This window comes from Lipophrys pholis (assembly GCF_963383615.2).
Source record: "Lipophrys pholis genome assembly, chromosome: 7".
Classification (NCBI taxonomy): Eukaryota; Metazoa; Chordata; class Actinopteri; order Blenniiformes; family Blenniidae; genus Lipophrys; species Lipophrys pholis.
In genome coordinates this window covers 8,024,523-8,051,031 of record NC_137638.1, presented here as the reverse complement: position 1 = coordinate 8,051,031, position 26,509 = coordinate 8,024,523, and the positions used below count along the sequence as shown (strand labels likewise).

Genomic DNA, 26,509 nt, shown 5'->3' with positions numbered 1-26,509 from the left:
TTTTGTGGTAACTCTGCACACATGGAGCATGTCCAGGTCTTTAAATGAAATTCACCATAATACACTACAGCTTAGTTTATACTCCGTCTTCATTTACATTGAAAAAAGTTCCAAAATGCATCACGCAGCAAAAGAAATTTTAGTTTTAAACTCACCTTATTTCCCTTTTTTTCATTCATTCTAGTAAAAATGTTTCAGGAACAATGATGCATGCTGGGAAAAGAAACATAACCCCGAACCAGTGAAAATAATAGTTCAGTGAGCCCACCTGGAAGACTCCCTGGGCGTCAGCGGCCACGGCGGCGTGCAGAGGCGTCCTGCCCATGTTGTCCTGGACGTTGGCGTCGGCACTGGCCTCCAGCAGGCGTTTGGCGGCGTCGGAGCGAGCGTAGCGGGCGGCCAGGTGAAGAGCGGTCTCGCCGGTGCGGTCGGTCTGGTTGTGGAGGTTAGCGCCTTGGTAGATGAAGTCATTGATCACGTTAGCGGAGGCGTCCTCCTCTTCCTCGCTGTTGCCCGTCTCTAAGCCTCCGCCGCTGCACGACGCGATCATGAGGGGAGTGAATCCGTCTGCGCGGAGAGGAGCGGAAGGTAATGATGGGTAAACATCTGCATGGTCAGCACACGGCTGACGGGCAAAAGGCAGGAGGTGGCACTTCAAAGCACGTTACAACAAAGCAACAAACAAATCGAACGTGGATTGGACACGTTTGCCCGAGTTGAATCGTCTCCGCTCTCTCTTTCCGATAATGGATTCTGATCAAGGCCCCGGCACAGGAGAAGCTTCACAGGGAAAGCAGAGCTGAGGGGATAGAGGCCAGGGCTCGCTAAAGCTAGACTGCTGCGAAAACCAAGCTTTAATATCTAACTGTGAGAGGCAGCTCAGTCAGTCGACTTGGATAGGTTTTTCTCCTCTTCAAAAGGATAGCAAGCCCCAGATCTCACAGATTTGGTCGATTCAAGTGCATCGATCCACGACAGGGGAGAAAAAAAAAAAAAAAAAAAGAAGGAGAGAAAAAAAAGTATGCTCTCAAGTTGTTAAATCTGTTACTTTGATTTTTCATAGCTTCTCTTCAGGGAATTTAGCATTTACTACAAAATTGGGGTTTTTTGCATTCGATGCCTTCAATGGTTTTTGTAAAGTTGAAGAGAAGAGAGAGAAAAAAAACAGAGTGGCCCATTACTGGTCAAATGATTAATCTGATCAGGAATCAGTGTTTCCCCCCAGGCGCCTGGCTTCCAGCCAGCTGCTTTGAAGAAGATCCTTTACCCTGAGGATATGGGGTTTTAGCTACTCCTACACTCACAGGCACACTCACAGGCACACACACAGGCACACACACAGGCACACACACAGGCACACACACACACACACACACACACACACACACACACACACACACACACACACACACACACACACACACACACACACACACACACACACACACACACACACACACACACACACACACACACACCCACACACACACACACACACACACACACTCTCTGTAATTGTGAAAAGTTCATGAATCAATCAAGACTCATGCGAAGGCACACTAACACACACTCCTGTCTGAATACAGTTTTAGTTGTGTCATTTTTAAAAAAAACTTTTTCAATCATTCTGCTCAACATATTTTGCAAATTTCACAATTTGTTACACTCAACTGAGGAGATTGTCGAGGGAATTGATGTCTGTGACAGACATATCAAGAATCAAACAAGAAGAAATGGGTAAAAAAACCCACGTTTTATTTCTTCTGTCATTATGCAGCATTACCTTGCATTACGCAATTAGAGCTTTTATAAATTCACTTCTACTTGATCATCATCTGTTGACCAACAGATGAGGTTTTTTAATTTCCCAAAGTGTGTGTTTATCAGTCACCCACCTGGTCCCCGGACGTTCACATCCATGCAGTCATTCTCGATTTCGCCCTGAGGGGGTGTGGGAGCGATGGAGGGGATGCGGAGGTCAGCGGCATCTAAGTGCTGTTGTGTCCACTGGCGGTGGTCCGTTTGGTCGTCCGCCTCTAAAATCGCCTGCTCATCAAACTGCTAAAACAGGGACAGCAAGAGATTAAACGGCAAGAAGACAAAATTATTGCCAAAAAAGACATTTCAAATTTGGAAGAGATGAATAAAAATACTGAAGATTAAATAAATAACTTATCAAATATAAAGAAATCTCTGGCTGTCATAGGAAAAGAAAATCCCAAAATCTAATAAAATCATCGTCAAAGCATGAATATGAAGGAGGAAGTCATATTTTTTAGTTTTCTCACCCTGAAACGCTTTGCATCCGAAGGTTCGTCCTCTCCCCAGTCATTCTGGGTGTCATCCATGAGGGAAATGTCGGAGGTGTTTTTTAATGGCCTGAGATGAAGCAGAAAACCCAGTGAAAATCCATGTACTCCACTGCTTCCATCTCACCCGGACCCCTCAACATTAATGGTGCAGCGATGCCGAAAAACAGAAGCATTGATTCAAGTCTCACCCCACCCCTTTGCCCCAACAAGTGAATTAATGCACACTAAACCTGCGATATCATTACCATTAATGATTCACACTAAACATCCCACATTCCCTAAATTTGACTGACCACCAGTTCTGAGGCTTTTCGCCTCTCACCCCCCCCCCCCCCCATCTGACCCGCAAAGAAACAGGTACCCCATGACAGACGCCAACAGGGGTATAAACAGCAACTTACTTTAATCCCACTGAATCCTCTCCGACGGGCTCCCGTCTCTTCTTCTTGTTGGTGTCTGTGGTCTTGAAGCCCTCGGGGAGCCACAGGCGGCCGTGCTCGTGGCGGCGCTTTCGGGCAACCACCATCCCCACGCCGAGGAAGGCCAGCATCCCGACGCCGCCCAAGACCAAGTAGATCGGGTAGAGCTCCTGCGGGGTCGGGGGGTCCACGTCGCCTGGCGGGGAGAGGGACAGCATGGTCACGACGGGACCGAGCGACGGGAGAGGACTGACGCGACAGACCGGGGCGCCCAGGATCAGCCCGAGCGCGGGAGCAGAGCTAGTCCGGCACGTCTTCGCCCCGCGGTTCCCGCTCCAAAACACACCGCAACCTGCGCCGGCCGGCAGAAACTGACTGACGATCCTCACATTTGTAAAGCTAGCTTCCACTATCTATTCAGTAATAATCAGAATTGCTAACCACTTTTCATCAAAAAAGAAAAAAAAAGGGGATGGGGCGTGATACAAAAAAAAAAAAAAAAAAAAGACGAGGGGAAAAAAGAACATCACCACCTCCTCTCTCCCTTTTCAACCCAGGGTACCAAGAGACAACTTTACCATTTCTTCTTTAAGAGAAAAAAAGGAGGGGGATTAATGAACTTCAAATTACTGCACGCGCTTTAAGCTGTAAAGACGAAGGATTTATTAGGATTTTCCAGATAACAAAGACTCCCAACTTCTAGCACACTCCCGATCAATTTTTCCCCTTCTCTTTTTTTCCACTAACGATTTTGAAATGATAAACTCCCCCAACCTAAACCCTCAGAGATACATTAAGTCCTGGTATTACATTCAGCGAGGTGAAGGTTGCAGCAGCCCCTCACACTGTGGGATAAAGTGTGTGTGCGTGCATGTGTGCGAGTGTGTTATCAGTGGATGTATATGAGAGGTAGCCATGCCGTTGTGTTACGTGGGGTGGGGGTGGTGGGGGTGGGGGGTGGGATGGATGTGTTGATTTGCAGCAATTAACCGTTCTGGAGCCTGAAGGCGTTGGATTTACAGCACCGAGGAAAGGATTGATTGTTTAGGCTATGAGATTCACAACTGCATTTGTTCACCGCTGCATAACAAATACACAATCAAAGAGCGCGAGGGTTAGGACTCGACCGGAGGCCGTGCCGGATACTTTGGGCGCGAGCGTGAAGGAGCACGTGTCTGATACGACCGTGCATGTGAGGAGAGCACAGCGAGGCCTTGAAGGATCAGGCCACTGGATTTTCATGTTTTGGCCTCGTATCTTTAATCACATTCTTTTTACAACAGAACTCATCAATGTAATTACGCACACGGTTGTGCTGTGATTTTATTTTGTTTTGTTTAGTTTTTTTAAATCTCTATTTGTCCTTCTACTCCAGGCAAACTTTGCTTTGCACTCAAAAGAGAATCAATTATCAGACTCCAGGAAATTGTTACAGCCCTCCAAGAAACTTCAAATATGGATCAATGTTGCATTGCTTTTGAAAGAAAATGCAGGTAAAAAGACTAAATAAGTAGTAAATATGCTTAACTTAATTTCTAATGAAGCCACGCAATGTCATTGAAACATTTCTTTTGCAAAAACCACACAAAATAACAAAAAGCAATTGGCACACCATGCATGGCACAGTAGGTAAATCTGCAAATTAGCAAGTAAAAAACCCCAAAAAGAAACACACCCCGCTTGTCAAGTTCATGCAATACCACTTTGCACCACAAGATGGTGGAGTGAGTCACTCACTTACTTACTTGTCCTGAGCGTAGTTATTAATTACTAAAGCAAAGTGATGAAACCGTCAGAGCCAGACCGGATGCTGCAGCAACTCATGAACAACACCCAAGTGGAATAACTGGAATCCAATTAGCTGTAGCTATAAATGCATGCACACAATTCCAACTTAGGATAAAATAAATATAGTGTTTCCTTCAGAAATAACGAGTCCTCGGTAATGAAAAAAAAAACAATTATCAAAAAAGTATTCAGTATTGTTTTTTGCAAACATTTGGAAATCCTGTTTTGCTTGTCAGTTAGAAATCTGTGTTCTGAGTAGTTAAACCGCAGGAAAAAAGTTCTTGAGAAGAATTTTCCACTGAAGATGTAAAATTGCAGTCCATGGATTGTCAACAACAAACGGCTGACAACAAGTTTTTATATTAGGTTAGCAGTTATGATAATAATTCCCATTCATAAAGAAACTTGCAGTAATTGGTAGGCATGTTATTGCAATTATTTCAGAGTTTTTAAGAAACTTGTAGAATTGAGCAGGAAATGGTCCAAAAAACTGATCCATGCAAACTGCATGTATAAACTGACTTCTGAATTTGCTTTATGCTGAAGGTACGTCCCTCAGATTTCTATTAAGAACTTTGTAGCATTTGAATAATTCATTCAGATTTTCATCTGCTATACTCACTGAAAACAGCTTCAATGGTGAAGGGCACGTCCAGTTTGCCGCTGGACTCCAACGCACCGAGGAAGGCCGCGGCATCGTTTGAGCTCTGGAAACACTCGGTAGACTGCTGCAAACACTGACGATTGTCCACCTCCAAGTGCACAATGGATCTATAAAGAGGAGGCACAATCGCATGACAATCACTATCATTCGTCTGGATCTTCTTTAGTTTCAAATAAATCTTTGGAGGCGAGCACAAGGTTGATGGGCTGTTATGTCTCCTCACCCTTTGATGTGTAAATGGTCCAGCTCCCTCCTGGTTCTCCTGCTCCGCCCCGACAAGCTCCTCTTCACCACGCTCAGCACCTTAGCGGGAACCTCCGGCCACGAGTCCAGCGAACGCTTGACATTGTACTTCTTCAGCTCGTGCTCGCTCCCGTAGTACGGGTAGACCATCGTCTCCCCCTCCGAATCCCTCCTGAAGACCACGTTGGTCCGCAGGACGCGGCTCAGCTCTCGCAGGAAGCCGAAGGAGTTGTTGAGGAGGTGCTCGGGGGTGATGTGGACCACCACGACCAGCTGGCCCACGGCCAGCTTCACCGGCATGTTGTTGGCACAGTCCAAGCCGTCCCACTCGCACTCAGCGTTGTTGCAGCCCTGATCACAGTGGTCGTCGGCGTAGTGATCCTTGCAGTACTGGTCATATAGAGGACTGAAAACACGAAGCGTATATTCGATTCACACGAGTCTGGATGCGAAGTGTCTTTTGCAGGATAAAGGCTCAATACATCAGACATCTTTCAAACTGTGTTAAATAGTGCAATCTAGCCACTGTACTCTTTGCTGTAAATACTTTTCCTCGTAGTCTTAGTGTTAATATTCTATCTTTACTTACATGCTGTTTTTTTATTCTTGTGTTTTGCTGGCACAGAGGACACTGTAAACACTGTCTATACATTTCTTTCACAGTAATTATATAAAACTATTCTATTCCAAAGAAAGATAAAAAAACTAAATTTGTATTAGTTCTAAAAGTAAAAAGACAATTACAAGGAAATGGTTTAAACCTTCTCCATCTACTATCGAATATATGGATATTGTATATGAAATATATGTGATGGAAAGACTAATTGTGTCTCATAAACACTGATTTTACTAAATGTTGACTTTATCCATCAATCTGCTCTGTATTTAATTTTAATTTCAAGTTGTTTTTTTATTTTATTTTAAATCTGTTTGTTCTTCCAAGGCAAATGTACTGTTTAGGTATGAGGCCATTCACAGTGCTTTACAAAGAATTAAAAGAAATACATGAAAGCAAGGGAATTAAGTATGTAATTCTTGAGCAATTCAAATCGTGAAATACATTAAAACAAAATCATTAAGAAAGGCACAATAAAGTAAGTAAGATCTATTGTTAATTGGAAATCCTGAGCAAATGATGACTTAAGTTCTGATTTAAAAGATGAGAGTGCGTCAGCAGGAAGTTTGTTCCGAATGTGAGGAGCACTGGAACTACAACCTGCTCAGCCTTGTTTTGTCTGACTCACTTGGTAAACCTCTTCCTGGGGACTTCAGGGGTCTTAATGTTTCATATTCTACAAGTACATCTGAGATGCATTCAGGCCCGAGACCATTCAAAGCTTTATAGACAAGAAGTAAGATTCTGACCTCGCGGACACACAAGCAGCCAGTATTCATATCCATTTCATCTAATGCCGCTCTACTCTAGTATCTATAAAAAAAGAAAGACACCCACTTGCACTGTCCTTCCAGGTTCTGGCAGTCGAAGCCGTCGTAGAGACAGCCGGCGTTGTCGCACTGCGAGTCGCACTTGCCGTCGTTGAAGTAGCGCCAGCACTGCAGCGAGGCCGAGCAGTTCTTCCACGGGTCGTTGAAGTTGAGCGAGCAGTCGCCGTTGTCCCAGCCGCACTCGTGGTTGTTGCAGAGGACGTCGCAGTACTTGTTGTGCTTGCGCTCCTCGCACTGCGGGATCTCGCACTCCATCCTCACCGTCGGCGGCAGGATGTTGGTGCCGATGCCCCCCAGGAAGTCGTAGTCCAGGATCTGGCAGCGCAAGCCGTTGAAGTTGGCGGGGCAGACGCAGTGGTAGAACGGCGCCTCCGTCGTGTACTCGCACGTGCCGCCGTTGTAGCAGGGGTTGGAGTTGCAGGGGCTGTCGGTGGGGTACAGACACTCGGGCCCGGTGAACGACGGGGTGCACAGACACTTGGGGCTCTTGTGGCCGGAGATGCAGGTGCCCCCATTACGGCAGTGAAGGCTGCCGCAGGCCTGAGAGTCATATTCACACGTGGAGCCAGTGAAGCCCTGCAACAAGATGACGAAGATTATGAAAGTTATCGAATAATAATAAACATACAAGTTTCACAGATATATATATCTGTGGCAGGAAGACAGCCAAGTGGCTTAATCAAATTAATCCCAGCAGGGTGTCATTCAAGATAAACCTCGAGCAGGGTGGTTAAAGATAAAGCCCCCGGGCCACACTGTATTTTCAACCAGAACGTTTCATGAAAATTGACTGTATATTGAGATTGGAGTCATTTTCCTTTGGTTTTGTGAAAATATAGACATTTTTATCACATATACTCTGCGCCACAACAAAGAACAACTTTACAATTTAAAAGGTTATCATGGCACTGTTTTACCGGTCGGGCCCACTCAAGATGAAATTGGGATGAATGTGGCCGCTGAACTAAAATGTATTTTACACCCATGAACTCCAGGGATAACTAACGGGACAGTGGTTCCTAACGAGCAGCCTGAGACTCCTCAGGGGGAAGCAAGAGCCACAAAGAGGCTTTCTCTGCTCTGAGGTTGCCAAAATTAGATTTATACAAAAAATAAAACAGATTCAAATAAAGTACAAATTCTGCAAAATATTCTTTCAAATCTTTCAAATCCAATGTGAGAGTATTAGTGTAAGAGGTGAACATAATCTGGGATAACACCATCTGAAGACACTGTAATAATGAGTAATCTTGACTGTTCACCTTTGACAAAGTAAAATCAGCTGATTTCAGAGTAGGACTGGACACGGACGCCGGATTCACAGCTCCAGGCTTTCTGGAGGTTTTTGTAATATAATTATAATGTGATGTAAAGTTTGTTGACGTTTCCTAAGGCTGGAAATACAACTTTCTGTCCTCAGCAGTAACCTTTCAATTGATTTAATTACACTTCCAGTTCTTACTGTAAAAAATTATTTACCGGTATTCCAGTTGAAAGCCCTCATATGTTTCACATTTAAGATGTGAAACTATATCAAATCAACCTTTTGTTGGTGAGCATTACACTGACTGCTCATTTTGTCCTTTCTGTGTGTGTGTGTGAGTGTGTGTGTGTGTGTGTGTGTGTGTGTGTGTGTGTGTGTGTGTGTACTCACTGGAGGGCATTTGCAGATGAAGCCGTGCGGCGTGTTGCTGGCCACTGCGCAGGACCCTCCGTTACGACACGGCCGACCTTTGCAGCCGTCAAACACCGTGTCACAGCGCTGACCTGCAGAGGGATCCCACACACACACACACACACACACACACACACACACACACACACACACACACACACACACACACACACACACACACACACACACACACACACACACACACACACACACACACACACACACACACACACACACACACACACACACACACACACACACACACACACAAGTGGTTTCATATATTATTTAACACTAAACTGCATGACCTGGGTATTTTACAGCCTGTGGGCCACAAACTTTGCTGCTTTTATTTCAACTTGTATAAAAGTTGCTCATGATCTTAAGTGTAAGCCAATAAAAGCATCAGCATGAGACTGAGCTCTGGTTACCTGTGTAGCCGGTGCGACACTCGCAGCGGTAGTTGTTGGTGAGCTGGATGCAGCTGTGCGTCCCCCGCGGGTCGCAGGGGTTGGACAGGCACTCGTTGACGTCGCCCTCGCAGCGTTCGCCCACGTACCCCGCGGGGCAGATGCAGTGGTAGCCCCCCACGCCGTCCGAACACTTGCCCTTGTTGAAGCACTTTGGCTCGTTGGTGACGGGGTCGGTGAACGGCGTGCAGTCGTCGACGTTGATCTCGCAGTGCACTCCTGGTGGCGACGGCGGGGAAAACGAGGCAGTTCAGTTTTAAAGCAGCTAAAAACATTACTGACATCATGTGAGGGTTATTGTCGGGTTTACGGCGTTACAGAAGTTTCTCTTACACCCTGATTCAGCTCATTTTTATACAAGCGTCTGGATAAAAACTCATCAGAAGGATTTTCTCACATAAGTAGAGTGAGCGATAATTTCAGAAAAGTAAAATTTTGTGTTGAACGATCCAAAATGCCAAACATCCTCATGGTTATATCTTATTTTTTAATGCAATCAGGGTGAAGTTATCTTAAAATTTAATTTTAACAATGTGCTGTGCAACTGACTTTTTTTTTTCTCATTAAATTAAACTCCCAAAATGAAACACATAAACAACACACTTTGTTTTGCAGTCCAGTTATACACACCTCACTAATGAATTGAATAATTACAGAGAATTAATATTATCATTGGAGTTATCCACATATTCTCAAACTCCACAGAGCAGCTTTTAATAATTTGCAGTTTAAAATGTGTTTTTCTATCTAATAGAAATAGAACTATATCTAATAAAGATGCTGAGTCATCGCAAAAGGTTTTCAAACAGCTGTTTTTCTCTCTCTTTCGTGGAACTATAGTAATAATTCAATATGTTACAATTGTCGAACTCAGAATTAACTCATCATCACTCATTTCATTTTCTTTCTAAATGATTCATTTCTTAACTCCGGCATATAACAGCTCACCTCTAACTGAATTTACAATAAAAGTAGTTGCTTATTTTTTCCCAAACAAGCCAATATTGTGAAGTCATCGTGTTACTCTGATCTGCTTTTTGTTGCTTTTGAGTTTTTAAGTTCCTCAATCGATATCAGAAGAATAAATGAGTGAGGTTTCTGTGCAGTGTGCATGAACAAGAAAATGTGAAACAATGATGGACGAGGGCGTATCGAGAGGGTCCAGTCATCATTTCAGACTAAAGTGTGTTGAAAGAGATGTAATTAAACAGTTAATGCATTGAAAGTAACAAACATAACCATGTTTGTTTGTGGGTTTTTAGCTCTTCGAAAATCCGCTTTTTATAAGTGATCAACTATCATGGGGTATATCTGCCAATCAAATGCTTGTAATTATTTGTATAGTCTGTGACTCATAATAGACCAATATGTTTTTGAAAAACAGGATTGTAACTTTGTATAAAAAAAACAAAAAAAAAAACAACAACACACAATTGACTGAAGAATTCCTGAATCTAAAAGTACTTAGGTTTTTCTGCTCATATTATGTCCAGCTTCGGGGATGAACTTGACTTTCACCTTAAACTGACCCTTCATTTCTAAAAGCAGTATCGATGGAGCGCTTGACAAACAGAGGAAGAGACGGAGGCAAAACAAGAGGAGTTTTAATGCCCCGGGTGCAGTTAAGCCCTAATTAATGAAGTGTGGAGACCATGGAGGGCAGGGTGTGTGTGTGTGTGTGTGTGTGTGTGTGTGTGTGTGTGTGTGTGTGTGTGTGTGTGTGTGTGTGTGTGTGTGTGTGTGTGTGTGTGTGTGTGTGTGTGTGTGTGTGTGTGTGTGTGGGTCTGCTGACCTTGAGTTCCCCTGGGACAGGAGCATTTGTAGGTATTGATCAGGTCAATGCAGGTGCCCCCGTTGTGGCACGGCTGGGAGAAACACTCATTGATCTCCACAGAGCAGTTGGTCCCCAAGAAGCCGGGCATGCACTGAGGAAGAGGAGGAACGAGGAAGAGGGAGGTAAAGTTTAATCAATGACATGAAACAAGAGGTGCTTTTTGTTTACCTGGCTCTTTTTCTGGCATCCATCCTGCCAAGGCCAACAGATCCTCCACTCCAGAGGAGATTAACATAACCAAGCTACTTGTTTTCTATTTATAGCCAAACCTGCTCATCAGCCAACATGATGCCTGCTGTCTCATGAAAGAGCCCCCCCCCCCCCCCCCCCCCAAAAAAAATGATATGCAGGTGATATTAAAACATGTAAAGACTTGAGTGGTACGACCTTTGAAAGGCTGAGTGGTGTGACATTTGTTTCTCAATCTGCAATCCAAATTAGTCTCCTATCAAATGTCATGACACGTCTTTTATAACCTTATTAAAAAGGTGATCAACATGGTCCCCACACATTAACAATCGAAAAGTTAATTCAGGCAATGATAAAGAATTTTCCTCTGGGATGGATAAAGTTATTCTATTCTATTCTATTATATAAACTGAAACATTTCAAGTCTCTGTCAGTTTTATTTTCCTTTCTAATTCCAGCATAGAAGGCAATGACATTCAAAACGTGTCAAAATATAAAATATATTACATTCATATGTTTTTTTTTCTCTTTAAGGTTTTAGAATTATGGGTCATAAATATCACAACTAAAGCTTTTTGAAAACTTTTGGGAAATTTTCAATGGTATTCAAAAGTTATTTAGATGCACCTCAGAGGAAAAACCCAAACTGTAAAAAGTACAGCATCTCAAAATAATTGAAATAATATACTCGTTTCTATATTTTTGCAAATGTAGGCAATAATTATAAATAATTGAAAAACAATAGATGTTTGAAACGTCTCAGTTTATGTTTTATGAATATAGAAACAAAATTTACCTTCACATAATATCGGTGTTATTTAAATATCTTATTTTTAAGCGCTATTAAAACACAAAAATAATACCACACCCTAGAAATATACAATTACATTATGTAATATTTTATCTTATCTTACTTATAAAGATACCAGAATCATTTTCTAAAAAGTAACATTTAAAAAAAGCTCAATCTTTTCAATACTACTATATTTTGACATCAATAAAATACAGATAAACAATCACTTCTATGAAATATGAAAAAAATAAACTTTTGAAAACTGAAGATAAATACACATGCCTTATTCAATTCTGCCTCACATCACATAACACGCAGTATGCAGAAGGCAATAGATGAGTGTGTTGAATGGATGAGTATAGTTATATAGTTACAAAATAGCTTAAATGTACATATTTCATAGATTTGCAAGAATTGCACATAAAATTATCAATGATCCACATGTTTACAAATATTGAGTTTCTGCCATTTTGTGCAGGTGCATCTTGGATTGTTAGAAACAGAAACTTTGAGAGAAGGTTCTCGTCGTTACCTTGCAGGTGTATCCGCCCAGAAAGTCGGTGCAGGTGGCTCCGTTCTGGCAGGGGTTGGGAGTGCACTCGTCCACCTGCTGCTCGCAGTAGCTCCCCATGTATCCGATCTGACAGTGGCAGTAGTGAACGTTTCCGGCGTCCAGACACTGTCCAGAGTTTTGGCACAGGTGGGCCACGTCCACTCCTGAGCAGAGAAAATGAGACCGGAAGTCAGGCTCAGGACGCCACACTGTTGTTTTTAATCGTCGAAGCAAATTTTAAAAGCATTCAGACGAGCACACAAAATGATCCGTAGTTCCATTGTACCTCTCTGTTTGGCCGCCACCTCACAGGAAACACTCGGTACGTCGCAGTAAAGACCCGACCAGCCGGTCTGGCACTCGCAGCTGTAGGTGGTGCCCCTCTGCCAGCACGTCCCGCCGTTTTTACAGGGCGACGAGTCGCACCAGCGCACCAAGTTCTGAAACACACCCGAGAAGAAACAGATACTGACTGAGCTCTGTGCACAGCTGTGGGAAAGGAGGATGGATAATTACTATCCTGACAGGTGCTACAAACAGACTGAGATCCCGGAAAAAAAAAAAAAAGATTTATCAAATAAACACAAGAGAATATCTAAAACGACTGGAAGGCCCTGTGAAACCAAGTCTCAATGCTACTTTAAAAAGATTTTATCTGATAAATGAGATTATGCAATATATATAATTGAGATACAGTATTTTTATGATTAATAATCTAAAATTACAAAGAATAAAACATCTTTAGATCAAACTTTATGAGTTAGTCACCCGTCCTTCTCTTCCTCACCTGACAGTTGAGTCCGGTGTAGCCATGTGGACAGGTACACTTGTAGGTGCCGTAGCTGTCCTGGCAGGTGCCGCCGTTCAGACACGGTTTGGAGTCACACTCGTTGATATCATGCTGACAATAGCTGCCGGTGAAGCCCGGCGGACACAAGCAGGTGAAGGTATTGATGCCGTCCAAACAGGTGCCGCCATTGAAGCAAGAGCTGTAGAAAGGAAGAAGAAAAAGTTATGGCAAAATCAGTTGAAAAGGGCTGTCAAGTTTTTTTTTCTTCTTTCTTTTTGGGAGAGAAATTTAATCAATAAAACTGTCAATATCTCAGCTGCAGGCAGTTTCACATGTGTTTTATCTACAGAAAGTTCCCAAAGAGAAAATGCTTCTTTTCTTTTGCCTTCTCAGTGAAGTGGAGTGAAGCTACTTCCCCACAGCCACACATTCAGTACATGTACACACTACTACTTTCTAACTGCTTCCACAATCTACCAGAGGGGGCAGCAGTGGACAAGAGAATGTGAACTACAGCAGCATGTGGATGGAGATGAACCTGATGCATAAAGCTGATCTTACCTTTCCTTATAGTTATGTAAATAAAATCTGAATCTCCCCCACCCCCACCCACCCACCCACCCACCCATCCATCCCCAGTGACCTCCGTACCTCTCGGTGCAGTCGGGAGTGTTGTTTTCACAGTGGATCCCGCTGAAGCCGGGCGGGCAGGTGCAGGTGTAGCTGTTGACGCAATCGGTGCAATTGGCCCCGTTTCTACACGGGTTGCTGTCGCACTCGTTGATGTCCTCCTCGCACTTGGTCCCCCGAAACCCGGGCAGGCACGTGCACAGAACGCCGTTGACCTCGTCCTTGCAGAGGCCTCCGTTGCTGCAGGGGTCTGCGAGAGAGAGGCGTCAGGCTGAGATCTGAGGGCTCGCGGCAGTGAGCATGAGGAGCAGAGGACACACAGGGGGAAGGAGTGAGATGCTTACTGGGCTTGCAGTCGTCGATATCGGTCGCACAGTTGCGTCCGGTGAAGCCCGGCTTGCAGGCGCAGCGGTAACTGCCCAGAGTGTTCTGGCAGGTAGCTCCATTCAGACAGGGATTCTTCACACACTCTTTAATGTCCACCTCACATGTTTGACCTTTCCATGCACAAGAAAGAGAAAGAGAAGGTCCATTTCAATAATCATCTCAAAACCAAGGATGTATAAAAGTAAAACATACATATAAAGTCCTGATGATTGAGTACATAAAGCTAAATTTAACTTATATCAAATTTAAGAATCAAAAGGTCAATAAGAAATAATGGCTCAAAGAAATCTGTGTTAACAATGCATGCGATTTTACTGTTTTGCTATTTTTGGGGGGCATTTGTACATCAAATGTGAACTTTTAGGCACATTGGCTAGTATAGCCAGGAGGAAGCAGTTCGATGAACAAACTAAAATACAATTCTAAGAAAATACTAAAATTCTTGTTCTTTCTGCATTGATCCAGACCCAGAAACTTGCAACACGGGTACATTTAAACAATACTACAAATAAGTAGAGATAAGAGATGAACTGATTACCTTGCCATCCTTCCGGACAGACACAGGAGAAGCTCATGTAGTCCTCAGACTCCTGACACATGCCTCCATGCTTGCAGGGCTTGGAGCTGCATGGGGCCATCAAGGTTTCACAGTTTTCTCCTGAAGCGCAAAGAGCAAATCTTAATTTACACCCCAATTTAACTGAAAAGCAAAAAAAATTGGGGGGAATATGGTGCCGTATTATAAAGGTAACTTAACATGTTTTGTCATCCAAACGGCTAAATACATGAAGTTTCTCTACAGTACACAGTGTGGAGAAGAGGGACTGCTGTTCTCTCTTTGCTTTCTGTTTGCAAACATAAAACTAGTGCCACAAACTGGTGTAACGTGCACGCTTCCAATAAAACTGATCGCTTGATTAAGGATTTGTCTGTGGAGTGTTGGGTTTCTCTGCTTGCATTCACAGTTTGTGCACGTGTCATAAAGTGGCAGAGTGCTCATGTCCGAAATGTAGCAGGCGGGTCGGTGAAATAAGGCCTAAAGCTTAAATATATTTAGAGCCAAGATATTCTTGTTTAATTTGATGTGTAACATCACTATATTTATACATGACTAGTGCAATGTTTTAACTTTCAGTATCTGCCCCCGAACTGAGGGGGGCCTCATTTTAAGGAGTTTAATTAATAAATCAAACATGCTGTAGGGACAATCCTTCAGCTAAAACGTCTGTTTAGCCACATATCAACAAGAGTACCTAGAACCATAAGTTCCAAGGACTTCTCTTTAAAAAGGTTCCGATATCTATTGATACCTGAAAACTTACAGGGGTAATAATCCATTCAAGCTGATGACATACGGGGGGAACATAATGACTGTATTTGCGATAAATCATGGCCGTCTTAAAAGCGATGGAGAGGCTGGCATACTTGGTTTTCCAGACTGTAAACATGGAGGTTTAATTTGTCCTGTTTATGTCCTTCACTGCTTTTGAAAGTCCAGTACAAAATGCCAGAAAACTGTGCCTTTTAAAAGTACTATTAACAATTAGGGACTTTTATCAGTGGTAAGAAATGTGCTCAAGAACTAAATTTAGATTTAATTCTAGTGGTGGGAATACTCAAAGTCTCTGTGACGGTTCCTAATACTTTGGAGGGTGATGTTTAGTTTTAGCTGTGTTGTGTCAGTTGGCATATGAAGTGTGCATTATGTACTGTATGATACAACCGTTTCAAGTCCACTTTAATTGTGTCAACTACGTAAAGGAGAATGGGGGTCCTTATTTAAACCTTATTCTTTCTCTGAGGAGGGGCGTTTCTTTTCAGTTTTGTTTTGACCTCTGGGGTTCTCTTACAAGAAACACAAACTGGATCTTTCACCACATTTCACTCTATGATATCATGCTAGAGTCATGAACTTCGAGAAGCCCTGCCCAAAAGGACACTGCACCATCTTTCAGTCAGTCCTATCAGAAGATTTTAGCCAGGTTCTGTCAGTATCTGAGGCCTGCGGAGACATTTTCCTATCTGTTTCCACAATACACGGCTTGTACAGGAAGCCGGCTCCAGTTTCCGGCCATTGTGAAGCCATTTGCTTTTCTGTGAGACAGGAAGCAGGCGAACAGGAAATGTGTCAAACACCCTGTTCCCACCCCAACACAAGCGGGAGCCTTTTACTATTCAAAGTCCTGTGGATTCCCCCCCCAAAAAAAAATACATGAACAAATGCAAGAAAATGGGCCCTTAGCCTTTCCATTATTATCTGTTTGGACAAATATTAAGTGGGATGACATGAAAATAGCTCCCAGCCCTCATCGGGGATGCTTGTGTATCACAGAGGAGCAGAGTGAGTCAGAGGTTTAGTGTATTTGAGCCCTGAGGAAGTCTTGCAGCTGAACTTTACTCAACAGTTATTTCATCCCGCGCACATTTTTCCCCTCTGCCCAGAAACTTAAAGGACGCCGTGTGGAAACTGTCCCCAGGAACGGAAATGCCAGAACACCAGGCCAAAGCATGGGCGGATCAAATATTTACAATAATATTTTCATACCCGTGTAAGGCAGGATGCAGTTGCACTTGTAGCCAGCGACGTCGTCGATGCAGGTCCCCTGGTTGAGGCAAGGGTTGGAGGCGCACTCGTTGATGTTGGTCTGGCAGTTCGGTCCTGTGTGGAGAGCAGACGATTATTCACACGCTTGTAGAGCGGAGTACGGTTTTGGATGGCACGCTGAGCGGGTCGACGCTGACCTGTGAAGCCCATGCGACAGGTGCACACGTATCCGCTGGTCATGTCCTTGCAGGTGCCGCCATTCATACACGGGTTGGATTCGCACTCGTTGTTGTTGATGTCGCAGTTCTGGCCGCTCCAGCCGGAGTCACACAGGCATTTGTAGCTGAAAACCACAAATGGAAAAACCTCAGTGATATTCAACAAAAAAAAGGGTGCCACTATATGTCTGGCACAAACATTGATCACTCCAGCCAAAGTGTTGAAATTTTATTTTCAGATTGAAGCAGCTGCTTTTTTCATGTGAATATTGTGTGTTGGTGGTAAACTGAGGCGTGGTCAGAGCTTTGGTGGTACTTTTTGGAGGTAAATAAAAGCAAATGTATAACTGACCCAGTAAGAGCGTGTTTTCAGTTTATGGCAATGTGGTTTCTTATCATTTCAAGGGTGCAGAACAGAGTTCTCCCACAATTAAATGGCTCAGAAGCAGGCACTCTCCCTTTTCGGGAGTTATGACAGTGATAACTCCACATATACATTTCTGGCCTTCCTCAAATTCCCAATGGTTTCTCATTTTTCCCAAGTCAAACCCATCAAACTTTGATTCTGTTGACTTGCAGCCCTATACCATCCACTAACGGTGTCATGACAGAGAGATAGTCAGTCTTATTCACTTCACTGATCATAATGTTCTGGCTGATCTCAGATAAAGGTGTTTCCTGGTTCATAAAGCGAATGGTTGATGACTGATCTTCTTGACATTAAGCCTGAAACGCCACCTGTGAATAATCAGGAGATGAAGCACATTCCTTTTGAACCTTGCTCTGTACTCTGCATGCAGATTAACCGCCATTAAAGTCACATTAGTGAACTTGGGCACACCCGAGTACATCTGCACCAGAAGCTTTTTGCCTATGCAGTTTCCTTTAAAATACTCAGTCCACATATTACACACTGAGTATCAAAATGTGTTTAAATACTTTAAAACCATCCAGTACAAAATGATCTCATCAATCAAACTCGGTCTCCTTCCAACGTTTAATGAAAACTAATTATTTCTCTCTTTATAGTAATAAGAGGGCTGCATACACTTTGCAAGGTTGTTTTATTTTTTGATTTGCTTGCTGGTTATGAAAGACAATACCCTTTGACTTAAATAAAGCCCCCCCCCTCAAGACATTTTTTACTTTAGTCTTGGAGTACTTTGCCGTCTGTCTCACCCGTTGACCTTGTCCTCGCAGTGCCCGTGGATGCAGGGATTGCTGAGACACTCGTTGACCTGCGAGAAGCAGGTGTTGTCATGGTAACCCTCCGGGCACACGCAGGTGAAGCCGTTGATGCCGTCGATGCAGGTTCCGCCGTTGTGGCACGGGTTGATGGCGCACTCGTCGATGTTGATGCTGCACATGGTACCTGGAGAGACACCTGACTTTACTTCCTGGCATCAGATCACATGATAACTAATAAGATGTATCTTCTTTTTTTTTTTTAAATATACAACTTTTCTTCCTTCACACAAAGGCACCACACAATGAGCTCTATATCCATGTGCAGTGAATGTATCAATTTCCGCAACTATAAGGGGTTTAAAGTCGCCCTTTGTCGGCCACTTGAAGCGTTGACGCCATTCAGGCCGGTGCCACGCATAGCATAAAGGCGGCCCATTTAGCTTTAAAGCAGGGACCGGCTTCCAAGCTTTTAAAAGCTCAACTTTCAGGAATCTTTCAGGGAATCTTTTCTCCTGCCGAAATCCCCGGTGACGCTGCGGGCCCAAGTGTGTGTCCGCTCTCTGTGTGAGGGAGGGCAGCTTGCGTGTCCTAACAGCAGCAGGTTGGGGACAGGGTGGAGCGGGAAAGTGACACCGGTCGGGCCTCAGAGGAGCGTGCTCGCTCGCTCACCATCTGTCACCCTCCCCCCGTCAGGACCTCCGCCTGCACCATCAACGTGCCTCCAGTCCTCTACCTTAGACACTTGTAACACAGAGAGTTCATCTTCTTTTGGATAAACATATCCTGAGATATATTAGAATTAGAGCTCTTGCTCTAAAGAAAAGTTTGCTACAAATGTTCTTTCCTGTGATTGGACCACACAGCCTCAGATTGACCACGACCCTGATTGAAATCATGGCCAAAGGGGCTTTTCTGTGTGGAGTTTCCAAGTTCCAAGGTGTTTATCTTGACGATGTTCCCAAATTTTCCACCGAAAGTACAAAAGCACGTGTTTATGGTCAACTGGTGACGATACATTGCTGGTAGTATGTGAGTGTGTACACTTACTGTATGTCTGTGATGGACTGGCAATCTGACCAGGGTGTAATCTGCCTTCACTACTGTCAGATACCAGGGATGGATAAACTGTTTTGTAGATGTTTAAATTTAGTTTTCTTTGAAATGCCAATTGTGCTGTAAGACTTTCTTTGTTTCATTTGAAAAAGTTATGCTCAATTTACGCTTTTTTTTTTTTTTTTACTTGATTTACATTTTCTGATCTTTATCTGTTTTGTCAGCAGCAAAATGTTGAACTTACCAACACAGTTTTAATAGAACTGAGAGGAAAGATTTGTCCAAAAATGATATTATTAAATGTTCAGTATCATTAAAGGGGATTTATTACCTTATTCACCAGATTATAAATCACACTTTTGTTCAGTTGTTTGGCTGGTCATATTAGAAATATACTGTAACTTAAAAAGAAAAACTTACTCAATGATGGAAAAAATACATGCAGTAGTTCACAAGTACAGCAAAAGAGCAGAAGAAAGATGCCGTATTTATGACAAATGAGACGTAAACTCAGGTTCGAGGTGTGGTTTGGAATATACAATATGCTTAATATGATATTTATACTGGCTCCTATACTGATTCTTTACACAGCAGGCAAGTTTCAAAGTGATCTAAAACAAGCAGTTTCAGTGTCTTTCTCTTGCCCATCTTTCCTTGGATTGGCCACTATGCTTTATCATCTTGCCATTTGCTCGTGTGGCTAGATCAGATGGTTTGATTGAGATATTGTCACATTATGACTTTAATAATGTAGTGTAATGCTTTTTTTTCATAACAGTTTTCTTTCATTCTTGCTAAAAATGTGTGTGCTACTATTTAAACCCCTCTTTTTTTTATAATTATTTCTTGGAAATTAAAGGGACTGAGGCATGCTGGGAGGTTAAAGAACCCTCCCTAACTGCGGTTTGATTACAAATCACAGCCTCTGTAAGTATATGACAGTTATAGGAAATCCAATAGTTAATTTTGTACTGTAAAGCTGAACATCTTATAAATTACAGTGAAGACGCTAATTTAGAAATGGGAGGATTCTACACAACAGACCACATCCATAGGTCCATATTGGCTTTAGCTCGACATGAATGAACATATGATGATGCCCGTCTAATCATGGTTCCAGAGTAGCAACAGTTGCAGATTTGCAAATTATAAAAATGGGGACTATTGGCTTTTTTCAGCAACCTGTGCTCTTTACACATTTTCTGCCTCGTAACTGCCTCGTAACTATACTTTTCCCTAAACTGCTCTTTCTCTTTCTTCTTTGACGACTAAATTGAGTTATCGGCTATGTGTGCAGTGTGTAATAACATGACCGTTCAGCTCCACACGTCAGGCTCTTTACCAGTGTATCCCGGTTCACAGGCGCACTCGTAGCCATTGATCTTGTCGATGCAGGTCCCGTAGTCACAGGGATTGCTCTTGCAGTCGTCGATGTTGACCTCGCAGTTGACTCCTGGAAGGAGGAAGAGTTTTCTCAGTGACCGCAGACTCCGGAGAATCGCTCAGACTCGCCTCTGACTGTGCGTACCTGTGGTTCCTTTTGGGCAGCTGCAGATGTAGGCGTTCTCCCGGTCCTGGCAGGTTCCTCCGTTCCTGCACGGCTGACTCAGGCACTCGTTGATGTTGGTCTCGCACAGCCGGCCCGTGAAGCCGGGCTTGCAGTGGCAGCTGAAGGAGGCCAGGCCATCCACGCAGGTGCCGTAGTGGCAGGGGTCCGAGTAACACTCGTTGATGTCCGTCTCACAGTGCCTCCCGGAGTAACCTTGGAAATAACAACGTTCTCATTTGTCTTCACGCAATTACTTGACAATAACTCATGCATTTCTCTAGTTGTTATTGCCCTTTGGGTTTTTTTTTTCTCCTTTCTAGATGCTTGTGTACCTTCAGTGCAATCACAGGTGTACTTGTTGGGTCCGTCTGTGCACTTGGCGCCATTTTTGCAGGGCGTGCTGGCACACTCGTCGATGTCGATCTGGCAGAGGTTCCCAGTGAAGCCTGGAAGAACAACAAGAGGCTGTCATTGTGTGCATGTGTGCATGTGTGCATGTGTGTGTGTGTGTGTGTGTGTGTGTGTGTGTGTGTGTGTGTGTGTGTGTGTGTGTGTGTGTGTGTGTGTGTGTGCGCGCGCGCGCGCGCACCCGTGTGTGAGTGTGTACAGACATGGCTACTGTGTTCTCACCATTTCAAACCCTCTCATAATCCTGAGCTCATGCTATAAGAGCTCCGAACAAATCAGAAATCTGCATGTTAATTAACAACTGTGCAACACTACAAGCTCTCCATTTTCCCTTTTCACTTCTTTTCAGCAAAGCTCCAAAAGGGACAGGGGGACAGAGTAGTGGGTGGAGGGGGGGGGATTCGTTTAAAGAGGGGGGGGGGGGGGGGGGGGGGGGGGGGGGAACGAGGGAAGAATGAAAGTTGCGAGGCCTCCTGACCAAGGGGTGAGAGACAAAGGAGGGACTGTCTGCTCGACGCAGCGCCAAACCAAGCCTGTTGCCTCCTTTGTCCCCCAAAACTTTTCCATCACAATGTGCATTCTCCCGTTTTGCTTTCACCCATCCTCCCTCGCTACCCCCCCCCTCTCCCGCACGCCTCCAAAAAAGCAGCCGGCATGACCTTTGACCCTCCACTATTCAAACTGCCTTTTATTCAAAACTAACCAGCAGGCTTTCTCTTATTTCGCGTAGTTATTCCCAGCTCAAATACTCGTCTATCCTCTGTCACAGCGCAATGACGAGTGAGATGTTTCCGATGAAGAGATAAAGACCCCCACTTTACATTTTCCTGTGACAGGAACACACAGGTGATTTAACATAAAAAACAAAAAAAACTAATCCAGCGAGGACATCTCTGTCCCTTCATCAAGGGGAATTTGCTCAAACCATTCAGTAATTTCTGAATGAGCTGTGAGCGGGAATCAATTCATCTTCTTTACCACTTAGAGCCCATCCCATACGATGTGATCACTAAAGTGTGGACACGCGAGCATGGAGAGGATGTTTGCGATTCCCAGTCACTCTGAATTATAGAGCAAATCAATGAGACAAGTGCTTTAGTTTTAGTTTTGAGTTTACGCCATTTATATTTAAATAGGCTGTGAATAAATGCATAAATTCAACGTTTTTTTTATGGGAATATATAGAAGAAAAACATCTAAAAGGTTAAAAGTAGTAGTAAGACACTTTTACTGAAGATTTCTGAGTCAAAAACTAGAGGGTTTATTATTGTAGCACCACCGCAATGATGATCTATTTTTATAAATGATCCCAAAGTTAGCATTTTTTGTGGTTTCTGCCTGCAAAACGTTTCACTGATTTGGTTCTTTAGATTAGCATTTCCTGTTCCTCTATGTTGAATTTCCTCTTATTGTGACATTTTATTACAGAGGGATGCATTTGCAATGTGGAATATTTGGGCTGGCTTGCAAAAAGAGTGAGCGACTAGTAATTTTACTTATATTATTTAGACATAGATTTTATTTCCAGTACTACATATTTTCTTGAAAATTCACAAAAAACACAAGAATAACCAAAAACGTTATTTCTGGATTTTGAAATTGATCATTTAGGTTTTGCTCCTTTGTTGGCTCTGACTGTCGCTTTTCAGATTTTTCTTTACAACATGGGCTCCTGCCCCTCTGTAAAAAGATGTCATTTTAGACATTATTTACAAGGAAACTGAAACTGAAATTTTCTTAGGATAAACACCTTTTTTATTCCAGTGGCCTCAAGCCAATCTATTAAGCTTTGTATTCCATTATTTTATGAAATGTTGCCCTGTGAATTCAGGAAGAATTACAACAAGTATTTAACACAACACAGTCCAATAAACACAATGCTAAATCTATAGACGTGTGTATAACTTAGTTACAGTAAGTCACTGCAACTTGCATCCTCAAAAACTCAAGACTTCACCTCATTTGAACAATGACGTAAAGAATCCAGAAAACATTCAACATCAGAGGAAAAAGAATAAAAAGTTGACATTCAGCAGTACAGACAGAGGAGGAAGGACAGCTTATGTGCTATTAGAAGAAACCTGAGCTGCACAAACTGTCTCTTCACTAGGAAATGATCCTTCTTCACAGTTCAGTTACAGTGCCTCAAAAACACTACACTGTCTACAATCAGAACACCCCCACCACCACATCCCGCCCCCCGGGGCCCCTCCGGTCTGTCAAAGAATTTCTTACCCAGATGCACACATATGCATGCACACACAAAAGGTGAAATGCAAAAGCATGCACTTTGAAGGGGGGGGGGGGTCACATCACACACCTCCACAACCAGAGAGAGGGATTTTTATCCCCAGACTGCTGGAATGAGACATTTCAATGGCTCTCAGCAGGGTTTCCATGGCTATTCCATGTACAGAAATGAAAAGGAGGGGACCCTCGCCTCGGGCCTGGCTCGCAACAGGGACAAATTTACATCTCAAGCAGTGCGGTTAAACTACCCCCCCCCTCCCTTACCCCTTCCTGCTTCTGCATAACGGTCTGTGCGTCTCAAACACCAAATCCCCCCCCGTACTCCCCCCCCCCCCACCTTTAAAAAAAAAAAAAACACTTTCACCACCACTTTGTGCCGCTTCCTCACATAACCCTCGCTCACTGTCGCACACACTGAGTTTCTCTTAGGCGTTAAGCTCTTGTGTTCACTCTTGTTCCCCCGCTCCATTAATTCCACAGCTTCCTTGTTGGGATTTCTTTTCTGTCTCTCTTTCTTTCTGTCGTTTCTTCTTCCTTTCTTGTCTTCACATCAGGAGAATTCCTTCTTCTCCCCAAACCGGGCCGCCTTTGATACGCCGACTCTGGGTTTAGCTATCACTTCCACCTCAATAATCACGATGAAAGAATTCAAAACACCACCCCCTCCTCAAAAAAATAAAAAAAAAAAACATTTGAGGAGTTTCAAGAACCTTCCTTTTATTGCTTTCTCTCTTTTAGATTTAATAGTTGAATTCCTCCACTTTTGAACAAAACATCAAAACCTCTTGTCCAAACAGTACAACTCCAATAGCATTTCTATGCAGAAAATGCTTCAAAAGATGCCCAACAACCAACTCATTCACCACCACGTTACAATAAATGTCATTTTACGAAGCCTGGTATTCTCAGCCCTCCTCTCTTGTTTCCAGTCGCCATCAAAAGTCTCGCTCAGATCCACTAGTTTCTGCTCAATCATCACACTTGATAAAAGGGATTAGAAACTTGTTTAAAAAGTTCTAACTTCCTCAAGCCTCTCCCTATTTCTTTCTTTCTTTTTTTTTTTATTTAGAGTCTCCTCCTGGGCTGCTGCGTCTGTGCCGGGCTGCCCGGGCCCTGGTAAGCCCGCCTCAGGGCTTGGATTAGCTGCTGTCCACAGAGGTGTTTGTGTGTATGTGGTGGAGACTAGAAAGAGCGGGAACAAGATAGAGACAGAAAAGAGAGAGGAGAGAGATCGACCTCCGTGGCCCCTGGCCCCATCCCGCCGTCTCCCTTCCCTCCTCCTCCACCCCCCCCCCCCCCCCCCCCCCCCCCCCCCCCCCCCCCCCCCCCCCACCCCCCAACCCCCTCTCCCCTCTCACCTGTGGGGCACTGGCAGTGGAAGGCGTTGATCTTGTCGATACACTTGCCGTTGTTGAGGCAAGGGCTGTTGGCGCACTCGTCCGTATCGATCTCGCAGAACTCCCCCTCATAGCCTGGCCAATTAGCAAGGGAGGACCAGAGGGGTGAGGAGGGGTGGAGTGGTTAGACACAGATGGAGGCATTTTCACACTGCTGCTACAGAAATGCTGCTATTCTCATCAGGGATTAAAATTGTACACTGATAGGAAACAGTAACAAGACAACAGACTTCCAAAGCTTCCAGGTCAGGGGTGTCAAAACATGAGGCCCGTGGGCCTAAACCGGCCCGCAAGAGGCTCCACACCGGTCCGCCAAACCCGTATTTTGTGAAAACACAGACATTTTCATCACCTATACTCTGCGCCACAACAATGAAAAACTTTTACAATTGAAATTTGTGGCCCCATTTTTGACACCCCTGACAAAATGCAAAACATTAAATGTAATTTCTTTCTATAAAATTAGCTGTTATTTTGGTGTCCACCAGCTAAATGCAGCATGATGCTCTACTGAAAGCTAGCCTTATTTCTGTGGCCAGAAGTTGCATCGATTCATAATGCAATAGGATAAATGCTGAAAGCTGCAAAAATCAAGTCAGATTAAGAATTTTTGTGAAGATAAAAGAAATCCAAAGACTCACCTGGCATGCAGATACAGTGGAAGCCTCCAATCTTGTCCAGACAGGTGGCTTCATTCAGACAGGGGTTGGACATGCACTCGTTGATGTCCAGCTCGCAGCGTGGCCCCACGTACCCCCGCAGGCACTTACATTGGAACGAGCCCTTTGTGTTGATGCATTTCCCCGCGTGCTCACATGGGTTGGAACCTGTTGGAACAGATCATTGGCCTTAATTTCACTCTCTTTAGCAGGCCTCCGTGTACGTGAAGACCCAACAAAGCAGCAGTTTTGCTGTGAAGACCTGGAAAAACAGGAGGTTTAGTGTTGTTTGACAAAGCTAGACCACAGCCTTAATTGTGTGATTACAGCGATAATGCCCCGAAAGGTGGTATTTACAGCAATTATAGGTACCAGATTATCCATAATAACAGGAGGGAACAACATTGCATTTAGGCTTGTGTGAAGAGGAACATGATGCTTGTGTGGTAGTGTGACTTTTACCCAGCGAGCACTCGTCGATGTCCTGATCACAGGAAGCCCCGATGTACCCCGAGGGGCAGGTGCAGAAGTGGGTTCCGCTGACCGGGTTGGTGTCACAGTTGGAGCCCTTCTGACACGGGTTGCTGATGCAGGCGTCGTCCAGCTGGCAGAGCAGGCCTGCAGGAGACGACGCACTCAGGTTAACTTCACTACACTGGGCTCTACTTCAACAAGACCGTACGATCAACAACTACCATCAAGCGCAGTACTCCGATCCAGAGCAGAAAGGAGTGTTAAACCTAAACAACAGGCCCTGCAGGGTCTCAGGAATTTACATGGTTTCCTCCTTGTTTCTGTAACCTTCATATCAAACTGTGTTCTGCAGAAAAATTTTCTCATTGCAGTTTTGCAGTCAGGGCAACTTCACAAAAACAATGAATGTATCGGATTCCAGTGCTAATAAACTGAATAATGACAAGTCTTTCATTAGTTAGTTAGTTCCTCTACGTTCAAGATCCCTCTCAAAACATTGGAAAATAGGCAAACAATAACAAACTGTGAACTGAAAAGAACTGAAAACAATAGGATTTCATATTCTACCAATTTGA

General features: G+C 43.8%; 1 protein-coding gene across 1 annotated transcript in view; it reads right to left on the bottom strand.

Moving 5' to 3' along the window:
* Positions 1-26,509, bottom strand: part of notch1b (notch receptor 1b) — a 51,643-nt gene that overhangs the window by 3,978 nt on the left and 21,156 nt on the right. Inside the window, exons 7-31 of the mRNA XM_080466877.1 lie at positions 25,923-26,078; positions 25,443-25,628; positions 24,763-24,876; positions 21,079-21,192; positions 20,726-20,959; positions 20,540-20,650; positions 18,136-18,328; positions 16,936-17,081; positions 16,739-16,852; positions 14,732-14,851; positions 14,151-14,303; positions 13,828-14,056; positions 13,174-13,375; positions 12,673-12,826; positions 12,366-12,550; positions 10,810-10,942; positions 8,979-9,236; positions 8,527-8,639; positions 6,880-7,448; positions 5,407-5,832; positions 5,142-5,290; positions 2,714-2,927; positions 2,289-2,379; positions 1,896-2,061; positions 269-567 (exon numbers count right to left, since the gene is read on the bottom strand). Of these exons, the coding sequence (XP_080323003.1) occupies positions 269-567; positions 1,896-2,061; positions 2,289-2,379; positions 2,714-2,927; positions 5,142-5,290; positions 5,407-5,832; positions 6,880-7,448; positions 8,527-8,639; positions 8,979-9,236; positions 10,810-10,942; positions 12,366-12,550; positions 12,673-12,826; positions 13,174-13,375; positions 13,828-14,056; positions 14,151-14,303; positions 14,732-14,851; positions 16,739-16,852; positions 16,936-17,081; positions 18,136-18,328; positions 20,540-20,650; positions 20,726-20,959; positions 21,079-21,192; positions 24,763-24,876; positions 25,443-25,628; positions 25,923-26,078 (4,829 nt within the window). The remainder of the gene's footprint in view (positions 1-268; positions 568-1,895; positions 2,062-2,288; positions 2,380-2,713; positions 2,928-5,141; positions 5,291-5,406; positions 5,833-6,879; positions 7,449-8,526; positions 8,640-8,978; positions 9,237-10,809; positions 10,943-12,365; positions 12,551-12,672; positions 12,827-13,173; positions 13,376-13,827; positions 14,057-14,150; positions 14,304-14,731; positions 14,852-16,738; positions 16,853-16,935; positions 17,082-18,135; positions 18,329-20,539; positions 20,651-20,725; positions 20,960-21,078; positions 21,193-24,762; positions 24,877-25,442; positions 25,629-25,922; positions 26,079-26,509) is intronic.